General features: G+C 36.5%; 1 protein-coding gene across 1 annotated transcript in view; it reads right to left on the reverse strand.

Moving 5' to 3' along the window:
* Window positions 1–12,666, reverse strand: part of LOC150092819 (12S rRNA N(4)-cytidine methyltransferase METTL15) — an 86,707-nt gene that overhangs the window by 20,361 nt on the left and 53,680 nt on the right. Inside the window, exon 3 of the mRNA XM_090414641.1 lies at window positions 3,735–3,871. Coding sequence (XP_090270767.1) covers window positions 3,735–3,871 — 137 coding nt within the window. The remainder of the gene's footprint in view (window positions 1–3,734; window positions 3,872–12,666) is intronic.

Raw genomic sequence — 12,666 nt, forward strand, 5'->3', positions numbered from 1 at the left:
AAATTTGCATTAGAGAACAGACTTCATTTCTGCTCATGAAGATATTTCACACTCACCTAGTTACTAACCTTATAAAAATTTCAAATCCATCCATCCCTAAATTTTCACACAGTTGGGGTGGTACACCTAAAACCTTCTTAAAAATTCTTGATGCTGCCTGGAGGAGAGCAATTAGGCTCATAGATGACCCTTATCTCACAGATGCAATGTTTCAGCTCTGTGTCTCTTCTACAAATACTTCCATGGTTACTGCTCAGAATTGGCAAACATTATCACTCCACTTGCTGTTAGGCCTGTTAGAGCAAGAGCAGCAGGTGCCCAACATCCCATTTCAGTAAATCTGAAAAAATACATCAAACCTGTTTCTCCTCTTCCTCATCAACAACTTCAACCTCTAGCTGTTTAAGAAAAATGTCAAAAATATCTTATTTATTTTGTTCCTTCAGTGTTATGTATTAGAGCATAAAACCTTGAATGAATAACTGCCAACACCTAAGCTAGTTTAAACGTTTCAAAAATTTAACTAAAAAAAATTAAGTACAAATCCAAATTTCATCTAGCTAGTGAATATCAGTTCAAATCCTTTTTCCAGTAAAAATGATGAAGCCAACAATGAATTACATTGACATCTTGTGTGAATCCCAAATTTTATTAAATTCCATTCAGTCAGAGTAGAGTTATTACAATGCACTTGCAAACAGCCTAAATGAAACAAAAATGAGAACAAACAGTTGAAATTTTGTTAGGATTCAATAAATCAATCAACCAGTCCTGGAATAACTTACAAATAAAACAAGACAAAACCTAATAGGAACTTACGTGTTCTGCACCACGCACCCAACAAAACTGTTAGATGTAATTGTGGATGGATAGATATGTTGTTGTGTAGTAATAATTCTTTCTGTTCTTGGGTTCAGCAGCATATACCCTAACAATGGTTCTGTTTAGGACTAATATTTGTCAAATGGAACATTTTAATGGTCTAACAGGCTGAATTTTGGAAGCTGCTTAGTAGTAGCAGCTTCCAAAGAAGGAGGTTAACTTCAAATATTTACTTTTCTTCAAAGTCTCTGAAACATTTTTGCACCTTGACGATGATTTTTTTTCTAGTATTCTTAATACTAGAAAAAAAAAAAACTTAATAGTAATCTCCTATTAGGCTAAATAGAAGTCATGTGAAACCTCTTTTACATAAAATATTCTTGCATTTTATTCTATATTTTCGAAGAGAGTCTTTACTTACTAGCCAGGTATTTCCTGTATGATTTCATCTTTTCATGGCCACTTCTCCATCTTCCTAGATTTCACCATATCTTTTTCCAAGAGATTTCCAAACTCCTATTCAAAATTTTTCCCAAAATTGGTTATTCATTTTTACCCTATTCAACACAAGTTCATGACCAGTGCTATTTGAAATCCCGAGTATGTTCTTCTCCCTTAACTAATTTTATTTTCATCGAATATCACAACTGAATAATATAATCGATAAGATGTTTTGTGTGTGTGTGTACACACTCTCTTCATGTGCACTGATGCACATTTCTTTTAGTGGTTTCCTGAACAAAAGAGGGATACATAGAGTCCAAACCTGTCAGTAGGATCTCCCATTCGGCTGGTGCACAAACCTGCAGACATATACTGTGCTAGGTTATGACTGGATGGGGGGGGGGGGGGGGGGGAAAGTCTGAGTAATGGTGTGTGGGAAGCACTGACGAGGCTATGTTATCAAGGAGAATAGTCGCTCTCCATATGAGTGTCGTGTCCAAGATCTCCTCTTACTGCATAATCTTTTCCATCTTAATCAAAAATAAAATGTACTACAAACGACAGTGATTGTGTCACTGATATATAACCCTCTCAAAAATTATCCTCAACAATATTTTTGTTAATTTTGCATGGTCAAACCAAGCACAATATACAAAAATTGCCAGAATCCTTGAAAAAATAATTTTCATCCACCATCATTTTCACCATCCATGGCATAAAATCAAACATAAATGACAATTTTATCATATTATATCTTCTATGTTTAGGAAGTGTGTGTATTGCATTATTGGATACTAAAGTAACTGATGTGAAGTCAGTCTCTATATGCAAATAGCCTTCACATGCAAACTGCTTGCTTACAATTGGATAAAGGATATAAACAAAAATATAATTTCTTGGTAAGTTTAATTTAAGACATTCAGCAACCTGATGTTAATGGTCAACATGGTAATATTAAACTCAACTTGTTAGTATTTCAGAAGGTCTTTCCTCTTCTCCCCACCTCCATAGTGGAAACAAAAATCAAAAGAAGCAGTCCATGAAACAAAGAAATCATAAAAATCCACACTAATCATGTCCTGTTTAGAGACTACAGAAAATGTAGGAATGCTAAGTGATGTGCAAGAGTAGCTAAACAAAAGTTAAGGGAAAGTTTTGGAAAGGATATAAAAGACATAATATCATAAAATGTTTTGGAGATAGTCTTTAAAACAAAGATGAAGTAAACATTAACATTGTAATAACATTGAGATAGTACTGAAATGATATGGGTATAAAGTGTAAAACAGTCGATCTTTCATCAACCATGCATGCAGCTTTATCATTCTAAAGTACAGTCATACCCCAACTTACGCGGTTTCATATATGTACATATTCCCGCCCCGCTTCACCACTAGTCGTATCTTTCCGGCACTGGTCGCATTCGCCAGTGTTGCACATGCTGTGAATAAGCACTGTTTCACGCGGTCTCCATTCATACACGATTTTTTATAGTCTACAAACCTTGTGATTGTTTAATGTTATGTTCTTGATAAAAATTTTATCACATAAAAAATAATAATGTCGTCCAAAGGAAGCAAGTCCGATTCTTCTACAGTTAACAAGAAAAGAAAAACATTGACTTTGGAAACAAAACTCAACATTATTAAGGATTTTGAAGGTGGAATGAAAATTTGTGAGATAGCAAAGAAGTTCGATCTACAAGAATCCACAGCAAGAACAATCATAAAAGAAAGGTTTACAGATTTTGGAGGAGATAGATTCTAACGAGGAACAAATTGTAGCCACAAGGCAAGGAATAAAAAAAATCATTGGCTTGCTATGAAGAAATTTTGGGTGACAAGAAAAAGACATTATGCTGTCAGACGAATCTATTAGATTTTATGAAACCGTTGATATCGAAATAACTTTCTTTTTTTTTTATGTACGAAAAACTACAATTATGATTATATTTCTTAAAAAATATAAGTGTTTTTGTAAACCTTTGGTCCCAATTAACTAATATTTTGTATGTTTGTATGCAAAATTATACCCGAGTTACGCGACTTCTACTTACATGCTTTTTGTTGATCCCATCTACCACGTAACTTCGGAGTATGACTGTACTGTGTAATAAAGCTACATAAAGATAACTATGACAAGAATTAGTTATTCACATTTGGTGTCAATGGATGCTCCTGTACCTCATAGGGTTTGGAGAGTGAAGCCTTGTGCTAGAAGTCAGGATCACAGATTCCCTTTCCACACAGTTAGTAGGACAATCACAAACATCCATTTCCATGGCAGGATTTGAATCTGAGAGTGGACACACTAACTACTTTGATCCAGACTAGCATGACAAAAGAAAGGTGGTGAAATACTGAAAGCAGCTGATTAAATATAATTTAGTAACCTATCATATTACAAACAAAACTGTATAGTTATTCACAAAAATAATTTTTAAATAACTTAAGTAAAGAAGTAATTACGGCTGCTCTTTAGCTAATGACACTGCAAGGGAATGAGCTGTGGGATCTCTATCCAAACAGTAAACTTTGATGTCTTCAGCAACATTAAGTAGGTGTTGAGTATGGCCTCCTGCACCAAATGTCATATCTATAAATACCTGAAAAGAGATAAAAATACTAATCATGCATTTACTCAGGAAGTATACATTAGAAGTTTATTACAGAGGACTGCACTACAACAGGATGTGATAAGGTAGCCAGTTGAAGACCCATAGTAACAGTACTATTTTATCGTTTATGTAAACTGAATTTGCTGATAGATGGCATCATAATCCAATGAAATCATTCAGTTATTGAATGGAGCCACTTTTATTTTTAATTTAACTTACACAACACAACAGCCATAATGAAGTTCAGTGTTGCATGGTCAAAGATGTGACTTGTTTTCTTAGATGAGAAGGTAGTTCCTGAAAACTATCTACTTTGACTGTGAGTAGTACTCTAGAAAGGAAAGTAGGAATTTTGTGAAGTTTCAAAAATAAGAAATTAGAACATATGATTAAATATATCAGCCAAATTTTAATTGGTACACTGCAATTAAGTGTCCTGGCATAATTTTTAAATAAAATATAAGCAAAAGCTTAATTGCAGCTGGAGCTTCAAGTTATAATGAGAGGAATATGTATACCAAATTTGTTGGTTGTGGTTCTTGTTTAGATAAAATCCACAAGAGTTTGATTGGGGAAAACAAAATGTAAGGAGAAGGCTAGAAATTAAATCTGATGTCTTTAGTTTATACTGTTTAGATAAGATCTGCAAGAGCTTGGGTGTGTAGAGAGAGAGTATGCAGCAAAAAGTTTTGATTTTTCAAAAAATTAGCAAAGAGCTTATGAGAATACACACTTAGGCATCAGAGTTACTTTGATTTATATCAGCTCTGCCCAAGAGCCTGTATGTATAAGCCTTTTCTTAGTGCTAAAATTAGATTTTGCTGGCCTGTCAGAGATCAGGCAATTCAATTCCAAAAACTCTCGAGTGACATTAATGATCACTTTCTCAGGTAGTCCCAAAACTGCTCCACCTGTTCACTGACCACCTCAACAAACACCAGACAAACACTTTTTCAATACCATAGCTATCCTATATCAAAAGGTTAATATCATCATAATTACTAAAATTTAGAGCCAAAACACTTCAATTTGGCATAAGTAATCCAGTCATACTGTATAGCCAAATGGAGAAAGAAACTTAGTTTTGAAAATTTACCAGCTCTCTCAACTGAAAGCACTGAAGTCATTAAAAATAACAATCTTAGGACTGTAGTAGCACAAGATGGGAAAGAATACTACTGGAAAATTATTGTAATGCTTCATGACTTCAAGAGAATTCTCTCTCATAAATTATTTAATGTGAAATCTATGAAAAACATCTCCAAGTGTCCAAGATTAAAGCAGTTCATCATGGAATATAGGTAACATCATTAGAAAAAAGAAATTAGTTTTTTTTTTTTTTTGATTTGTCGATTTTTCATCAGTCTTCATTTTGCATTTTTAAGGGGGAGGGGGGAATTATAATCCTTAACAAATGGCTTCAGTAAAACTTTCAACAGTTGTAAGACTTCTGCTCAAGAAGAAATTATTCATATATTTCAATCCCATATATTAAGGAAATATCAAACATATTGTATTGCTAAAATTCTGAAGCCTCTCACAAAATTCACATATCATTTCATCCTGTTTGAAAAATTTCTACTTTTCTTTCCTCACCTAAATACCAGCTTTTACCATTAAGCTTTTCAGGAGTACTAGATTCCTTGCTCTTGTGGCCTATCTTATTTTGGATAATTTAGAAGATCCACTTCAATCTACTGCAGGGAATATAAAATATATCCCAAGTTTCATGAATCTGAACTCTACTCTGAGTGGAAAAGGCATGTTCTGGAAGCCCAGAACACGCCTCTTCCACTAAACACAAAATATAGTTCTTTGGAAGAGCATATTCCTTATAGAGGGGCTTAATAATAATAATAAAAAAAAAGCAGTTGTGAAGTAATATTATATTGTCACAATTTAAAACAGTCTGTCTACATTTGCCCTCTATTATGAAAGATAGTACAGTGGTGCCTCACAATTCGACACTAATCCGTCGCCGAACTAATGTCGAATTGCAGGACAATATTTCCGTAAGTCTATGGAAAATAGATAAATTCGTTGTCAGAACCCCATTCCACTTCTCCTAACACGGAAGTGGGAGAGAAATACACCATATTATTTACTTTACGTATTTTACAACACACTAAATTACAAAATACACTTGTATACACAATACATACAATCTATTGAGCTTTAGATGTTGGAAGGGAGTCTTCTTGTCTCCTCTTTGCTTGAACAGGGATGAGGAACTGATCAAGCGTGGATTGTCTCTCCCTCTTTTTCAAGTGATGCATGATGATGGTGTTGTTGAACATGTCAGTCATTCTACTCACATCAACACTGTTGGGGTGCCATTCCAAACAAACAGACTGCACCTTCTCCCAATGGAATAAAACTTTAATAGCAGCTGTTGGCATTGGCCCTTTTTCCTTGCCATCCTCTTCCTCTCTCCTTTGCTGTTCATTGAGTGCTCAGAGTTCTTCCACAGTCAGTTCGTCATCGTGATCCTCCCCAAGCTCTTGTACATCAGCCTCACCAACCTCTTCTATGTCAAGATTCTCCACTGTCGAAATGATCTCTCACCTGGCTGCAGCTGCTGTCATCCTGAGAAAAATTAGGAATGCGTTTTTCTTCCACGATGCATGGATGGTTCTCTGTGTCACTCCTTCCCAGGCAGTTTTAATAAAGGAAATGGTGTGGAGAATGTTGAGTTGTCTTCCAGAAGTCCTTCAGTATCTTGTCAGAAGAGTGAGTCATGTCGAAAAGCTGTGAGAACAAAGCCTTGGTATAAAGTTTTTTAAAACATGCAATCACTTCTTGATCTATGGGTTGGATCAGTGACATCGTGTTTGGAGGCAAGAACTGGACTTTGGTCAATTTCAAGAATGTCCTCTAAGTCTTGAGGGTGGACACTAGCATTGTCAAGGATCAGCTTTCGAAGGCAAATTGTTGTCAGTGAGGAACTTCTTCACACTTGGGGCAAACACCTCAAAAATTCCAATGTTTGAAAACTTACTGGTGTACCCAGGCTTTTGCATTGGTTTTCCACATCATTAGCAGTTTAGACTTAATGATTTTCTGAGTGGTAGACCAGAAGTGGCTTTAGTTTAAAGTCTCTGCTTGCATTTGCTGCCAATAACAAGGTAAGCCTATCTTTCATAGGCTTATGTCCTGGGAGCTTCACTTCTTGAGTGATGTAAATTCGATTTGGCAAGCGCTTCCAAAATAACCCAGTTTCATCCTCATTAAAAATTTGCTGTAGCAGGTAGTCTTCCTTTCTGATTAAATCTTCAAATTTTTTCTGTAGTCTCTTTATCTGCACTAGCAGCTTCCCCCCTGTCTGAGAACACTACGGATGCCTGTTCTACCTTAGAATCTGTGAAACTAGCCTCGACTTGCTTTGAATTCCTCAGTTTGATCTGAGATACATAATGGAGTTTTCTTCTGCAATTCTTCAAAAATTAACCTAGCCTTCTCACAGATCATTGCCTGAGTTACTGGATCTCCCTTCATCTGTCTCTTTCTCTAATCCAGGTAATAAGCAGCTTTTCCCTTCATTGATTGAAGATCTATTCTTGTCCGAAATCTTCATTGCACCAGCAGACATCCTAGCACCTATAATCTTCTCTGTCTGTTGCCAAAAAGTTGACCTAGGAACACCATACTCTTGAGTTACATCTGTAATTGTTCTACCTTTCTGCACTTTATCTACAATTTCTTTCTTCTTCTCTATGCTCAACCAAGTGTGCTTCTTTCCTGAATTATTCCTCTCTTCACTTCTCTTTGGACCCATTCTTAAATTTCACTCAAAAAAAATAACTGCAGATGCACAAAATTTTTACTTTCTGAAAAATGCAGAAATGAAAATTAGCACAAAGAACACGAGCAAACACCAATGCAGCCCAACAAGAAATAACAAACGGCATTGCACAATTCCATGCATGCACATGCACCGAATTGCGAGGCACCACTGTACTTCTCAATCTGTTAATTCTTTCATAGCACATTTTTGAATTAATTTTTTTTCTGTTATATGTTATTCCACAATTATCAAGCTTCAGAGAGATGACAAAGATTTCTTTATAGGAGACTCAATCTAACATCTGATGGATGAAAAAGAAGAATTTTATTCTGTTTGATTTTTTTGTATTGACAATGTCTGGGTAAAATTTTTGCAAATAAATATTTCATTCACATAGTCATCATGTGTGTTTTTGTTCGTATTTTAGAACAGATGTACTATCTTGATGTTTGCCATGCTCTTGAAAAGCACTATACCACATGATAAAAAAGTGAAAAGTGTTTGGGGGGGATACAAATGGAGACACTTCCAACCAGTCTCAATTTGTTTCCTACCCAAAGACCATAATAACTCTTGAGGCAATGGAAGTCATCTACCAACTGGATTATATATCTTCTATCCTAGAAAAAAAAATACTTTTATGCAATACTAATCATACTCACTGAAGGTTCATTTGTGCAAAAAAGGTCCTATTACAGGAAAGTATCTGTTGGGAGGGGAGGCTTGGTTGGATGAGGCAATGAGTTTGACACACACTCGCAAAGTAATATATAGCAATTGACAACAGTGATTTGCTGTCATCAATCACTGCATGTCAATTTTTAACAATATTTAAAGCTTAACATCGCCAGCATTCTTTCTCAAGCTTTGAGTCCTATACATAATCTCTCTCTTCTTATCGTACTCAGTGCCCTCAAGAAGCTACAAAAAGATAACAGTACAGTCATCACCAGAGTGGATAAGGGTAGCACCACAGTAATCTTTAATGCCAATAAATACAATTGAAAAAGGGATACTCTCACAGACAACTCTACTTATATTACCACTAAATCTCACATTAAAACTTTAAAAGGTTTACTTCCTGGCCTCACCCCCCCCCACCTGAAATATATGGTTTATCTAAAATCCGCTACCCCACCCTCTATCTCTCTCTCTCTCCATACATATATATACACCCTCTCTCCAAAACGAAACCGAACCTTTCGAAAATAGAAGAAACTAGTGGCGCCACCTGTTGTATCTTTTTGTTGTCGAAAGCAGCAACCTTCATTAGTGTTGTGTCATCTGTTTATGACATTTGTTTCATTAGAAGCTGAGTTATAGTGACAGTGTTTTGATGAACGGTCGGAAAATGAGTTTCAAACAGACAGCTGCAGTTGACTTTTGTGTTAAATTTGGTAAAAGTTTTACCAAAATGCATCAAATGTTCAAAAAGCATATGGTGATGAATGCTTATCCCGTACTCAAGTTTTCAAGTGGTTTAAGCAAATTTCAAAGTGGTCGTGAGACGCTTAATGATGACAAAAAGCCGGGCAGTCCAAAAACTGAACTGAGTGAAGTTAACATCCAAAAAGTGCGTGATTTCATCAAAGAAAACTCAAAATCGTCCATGAGATTGATTGAAGATGAATTGGGGATTCCAAAATCAACTGTGTACAACATTTTGACTGAGAGGTTGGGCCTTCGTAAATTGAATTGTTCCCCACAAGTTGACTGATGACCAAAAAATGTATTGAATTGAGCACTTCAAGGACCTCATTAAAACCGTTTGTAAGGAATCGAACTTCCTTGAAATAATCGTTACTGGTGATGAAACATGGCGTTTTGAGTATTTTTTTCTTTTTATGTTGGCCATATACGAGTGGTTCGCTGGTCAACCTATAGTATGTTAGTAATGTATATGGGTAACGGGTTGGGAAAGGAGAAATTTGTTTACATTTGATTTAAAAGCCTGTATGTTGTATTCCTTGGGAAATACGTCAGGAGGAAAACTATTCCACAGTACTGCAGAAGCAGGGTTGGAGGAGGAGGAAAAGAAACTTGTTCTGTGAGTTTCAAGATGTACTATGAAAGGATGTTGAGTAGCAGCTGTACGTGTTTCAATGGGCTTGGTACAGAGTGGGGGGAATTATTGATATTGTTTGAGATGACCATTTCCCATGGAAATATTTATAGAATATACAAGTCGCAGAGACCAAGCATCTATGTGAAAGTGAGGGGAGCGAGTTGGTGAGAGATGGGTCATTTATCAGTCTAATTGCTCTCCTCTGTATTGAGTCAAGCATTTTGAGGGAGCTTTTAGGAGCCCCACTCCAAATGTGAGAGCAGTATTCAATAGCTGGGCGGATTTGTGATTTGTGTAATGTTAACAGCTGTTTAGAGGTGAAGTAGTGTCGTGAGCGAAAGAGAAAACCTAGTTTTTTGGAAGCTGTGGATGCAATGGTTGTGATGTGTTTATGCCAAGAGAGTCTTAATGTCAGGGTAATTCCAAGAAGAGAAATCTCAAAAAAAAAAAAAAAAAAAAATCTTCTCTGGGAATTTGAGTGTTATTGGAAATGATGTTGGGAGAAAATGGTTCTTTTTTGTGAGAAATAAGACAGAACTGGGTTTTACTAGCACTGAAGTTGATGGGGTTATCTGAGCCCCATTGGAGGATGGCTTGGAGATCAGAATTAAGGGCAGTGGTGGTTGATGTTCTGTGGGACAAAGTGAGTTATGTAGAATAGGGTTTGTCAAATGAGAGGGAGGAGTGTAATGTGCTGTCGTCTGCAAAACTGTGTATTGGGTTAGAGGTCAACTGAAGTAGGTCATTGATATATATATATATATATATATATATATATATATATATATATATATAGGGGGTGCTTAAAGGTCAAAGCTGTATAACTGAGAGGAGACCTTCACATAGCCTTTAAAGGAATGCGGAGAACCGACCAGGGCTTCTGACCTAATGTCCAATCCTCGCCTTCTCGTGGTGCACCCTGTTGGGTATCTACCTGGATACTGAACGAACGAGGATGGGCTGGCAATTTGGGATTTAGCCGACCAAATTGTATTCTTATTGGTTAAACCAAAATAAAAAATGATGGTATGACATGACAAAATTTCATGCCGGCTGGGGCGTCGCCCGGTTAAACAAGGCCCCCGTTGTTTTCGCCAGGGAACCAGGGCGAACAGCGAAAAGTCAGCTATTGGAACAAATCTGAAAACACACCCCAACTCAACATCACCAGAGTTCAAGATCGGTACTATCAACATAAGAAGCCTGAATGGCAAAGAAATGGAGCTAGCTGAGGAATTAGATAAGTACCAGATCGACATAATAGGGGTTACTGAAACAAAAAAGACAAAAACTGGTGAGATCTTTCTGAGCAATAAATACAAAATGTTATATTCAGGTAATGACAATCAAGGAAAAGAAGGAGTAGCCATAGTATTCAACACAAAATACGAGGCTAATCTTCTTGAATGGCAGTCAGTCTCAAGTAGAGTAATGTGGGCAAATATGAGAATGGGGAACTGGACAATGAGACTTATTTGTGCCTATGGTCCCACAGAAGGTTCTAATAAGGTAGAAGTGGGGGAATTTTTTGAGGCTTTAGAAAAAGCAACTGACACTAGAAAAAGGAAAAGTTGGTCCTTGTTAGGGATCTAAATAGCAGAGTAGAAAATGATTGTGAGACATACAAAAATATTTTGGGAAAATTTGGAGAAAAGAGAAAAGCTAATAATAATGGCAAATATTTGTTGGATTTCTGCTCAGGACATGGACTGGTTATTACTAACACCATGTTCCAACATAAAAATGTGCACAAATTTACATGGAGAGAAGAGGCAAGGAAAAAGAAAAGTCTCATTGACTATGTTATTGTTGATAGTGATGTTTTCTCCCTGGTGCAGGACACCAGAGTGTACAGAGGATTTGAAATTGGAAGCGATCACCATTTAGTCTTGAGCAGGATAAAATTGAATTTCATATTGAAAAGAATAACATGTAAGAAAGTTTTAAAGTGAATAAAAGTTGAGCAGCTCTCAGATGTGAACTGTAGACTAAAATACACAAAGATTATTGAAGAAAAAATGAAAGAGTTTGAGAACAGGAATCAAACCTTGGAGATTCGGTGGCACGCCTTGAAGAAAACCCTGATTGATTCAGCTAGAGAGGCATGTGGTGAAGTTGTCTGCAAGGATAGAAAAATTAGAACTCCATGGTAGACACAGAAAGTCAAAGAGGCAGTGAAGGAAAAGAAGAAAGCATATCAAAAGTTCCTGGCAAATAAGTCAGCTTGTGCTCTTAGAGAATATAGAGACAAATGCAAGAATGCTAAACACTGTGTAAAACTAGCTAAACAAAAGTCATGGGAAGACTTTGGCAAGAATATAGAAAATAAATATCAAGAAGGTGGCAAAATATTCTGGAGGTTGTTGAAGAAGCTTAGGAATGGAGGAAAGAGTGCTGTAAAAGGAAACTGCTGTGAAAGGAAAAAAGGTGATATGAAAATGGGAGAAAAAGATATCCTTGAAGTATGGAGTAATTACTTTGAAAAACTGCTAAATGAAACAAGCAGTGATGACAGCATAGTGATAAAAAACACTGACCAGGCATGCAGTCAGGAATACATATCCATACTTGAAGTAAAAAAAAGCCATCAAAGGCTTGAAATGTGGAAAGGCAGCAGGAGTAGATGATATTCGACCAGAAATGCTGAAGTATGGTGGTATAAGAGTCTTACAGTGGCTGCACTGCATAGTTCAGAAAGCCTGGACAGAGGGACGAATTCCCGATGATTGGAGTAGGGTTCTCATAGTACCCATATATAAAAAGGGAAATAAAACTGAATGTGAGAATTTCAGAGGTATTTCCCTACTGAGTGTTCCTGGCAAGATCTATGCAAGTGTACTTGAGAAACGGTTGAGAAGAATTGTGGAAGAAAAGCTTGGTGAAGAACAAGCTGGATTCAGGCCAAATAGAGGCTGTCAGGATCAGATCTTCACT

Source organism: Typopeltis vanoorti, chromosome 25 (assembly GCF_054136105.1).
Source record: "Typopeltis vanoorti isolate ZY-2024b chromosome 25, IOZ_Tvanoo_1.0, whole genome shotgun sequence".
NCBI lineage: Eukaryota > Metazoa > Arthropoda > Arachnida > Uropygi > Thelyphonidae > Typopeltis > Typopeltis vanoorti.